Below are 1,569 nucleotides of genomic sequence, written 5' to 3'. Positions count from 1 at the left end.
GTACCGAAATGGCCTCTACCTTTTTTGTGAGGGATTCAATTAGAGTTTTAAGCTCAAGATCTTATTTAACCTCAAACATACCGGTAGCCTTAACTGTTGAAAAAGAACTAGCGGAGCGGGAGTAATCATCACTACCCCCCACCCCCAATTATTATTACGCTTAGTCTGATCTTCCAAAAATTTATATGCCTCTGAGGCTCCTTTACTTAGGAAACTACCCCCATTCATTATGTCTAGGACTTCTTTATGGTGGTGTAGAAGTCCTTTGAAAAAGGCATGAACTTTTTTTTGTTAAAGGTAATTGATTAATTATAAAGAATAAGGATTACATGATAGCCAATGTAGCAAAAGAAGGAAACAAAAAGATACAAGCCTGCACTAGAAAAGAAGAACTAGTGAACAGAACGATAATAAGTCGTATGATGGTTATCCAGATGAATCATGAATGAAGGTCGAGAAATCCACCATATACGTCCCCTCAGTAATTAACGCGGCTCCTCGTCTGCATACCAATTTGTCCCCCGATTAGTCTCTCGCCAAGATGAAGTGAGGTTAATCCATGCCGCTTTATCTTTCAAAGATTGCCGTTTCTTTGACTCTCCAATGTGTGGTGTTGTTCGAAAGCTTTGGACAACCAAGTAGAATCGCATTCTACCCAAATATAAGCGCCAACCCAAATCAATTGCCTGTTTAATGGCCTGTATAATAGCCATTGTTTCCGCCATGTAGTTAGTGGATATACCCATCCCACCAGCAGCTCCCCCCAAAAATCTCCTCTCAGAAGTTTCGAAGATATATCCCCACCCTGATCTTCCCGGATTTCCTTTCAACATCCGTCGTTTATTTATCTTGAGTATACCCGGAGGAGTAAGTAGCCAAAAGCACTCAAAGATCTTTGGGGACCTCATAAATTTGAGTGTAGGCGAAATGCTTTAGAATCTTGAGGTCATGCATCGAAGTTTTCCATAATCCCCGGACTTATGATGCGCTCTTGTAATCGCTCTCGATCAAAAGCAAACATGTGTGTAGCTTGGAGCTTTGTCGTCATAGGGGGCTTTGTTCCCGGTTTTCCAAAGACTCCACCATGATCGTCAAGGAGCAAGCTTTCCACATATCCAAGATGAGTGAGCTGTAGTGCTTGCACTGCTGCCTCACATCAGAGAAGGACTCCAAATCTCGCTGAATTTGAAAGATTTGCTGAGCAAAATGTCATATCTTCTTAGCAAAGGCGCAATGGAATAGGATGTGTTCCAGAGTTTCTTCCTGATTTTGACAAATACAGCATCTAGATGCAAGGTGGAACTTCTTTTTTTGCAGCTGGTCATCCGTTCTAGCCGCACCATGCACTAGTTTCCAAGCAATACCCTGTGTTCTCGGCAGTATTTTGGCACTCCAAATGAACTTACTCCAAGCTGATTTTGGTGCTTTCTTCCTGATGCTTTCAACTGCCGCTGCCACTGTGAAGTGCCCATTTATAGAATCGATCCAAACTCTTGAATCTTCTTTGGAACTGTCAGGTTGGGGTAGCTTAGAGATGTCGATGCCCAGCTGATGGAGTACTAGCGTCAT

The 1,569-nt window shown here is 42.5% G+C and overlaps 1 protein-coding gene across 1 annotated transcript; it reads right to left on the bottom strand.

Moving 5' to 3' along the window:
* Positions 1–1,209: 1,209 nt before the first annotated feature.
* On the bottom strand, positions 1,210–1,569 carry LOC147488481 (uncharacterized). The gene has a single exon (XM_086574393.1). It carries the CDS (start codon positions 1,567–1,569, stop codon positions 1,210–1,212), a length of 360 nt encoding a protein of 119 aa, XP_086430519.1.

Source organism: Coptis chinensis, chromosome 7, assembly GCF_015680905.1.
Source record: "Coptis chinensis isolate HL-2020 chromosome 7, ASM1568090v1, whole genome shotgun sequence".
Classification (NCBI taxonomy): Eukaryota; Viridiplantae; Streptophyta; class Magnoliopsida; order Ranunculales; family Ranunculaceae; genus Coptis; species Coptis chinensis.
Note: the sequence above shows the minus strand (reverse complement) of the source record. Positions and strands in the feature narration are given on the sequence as shown.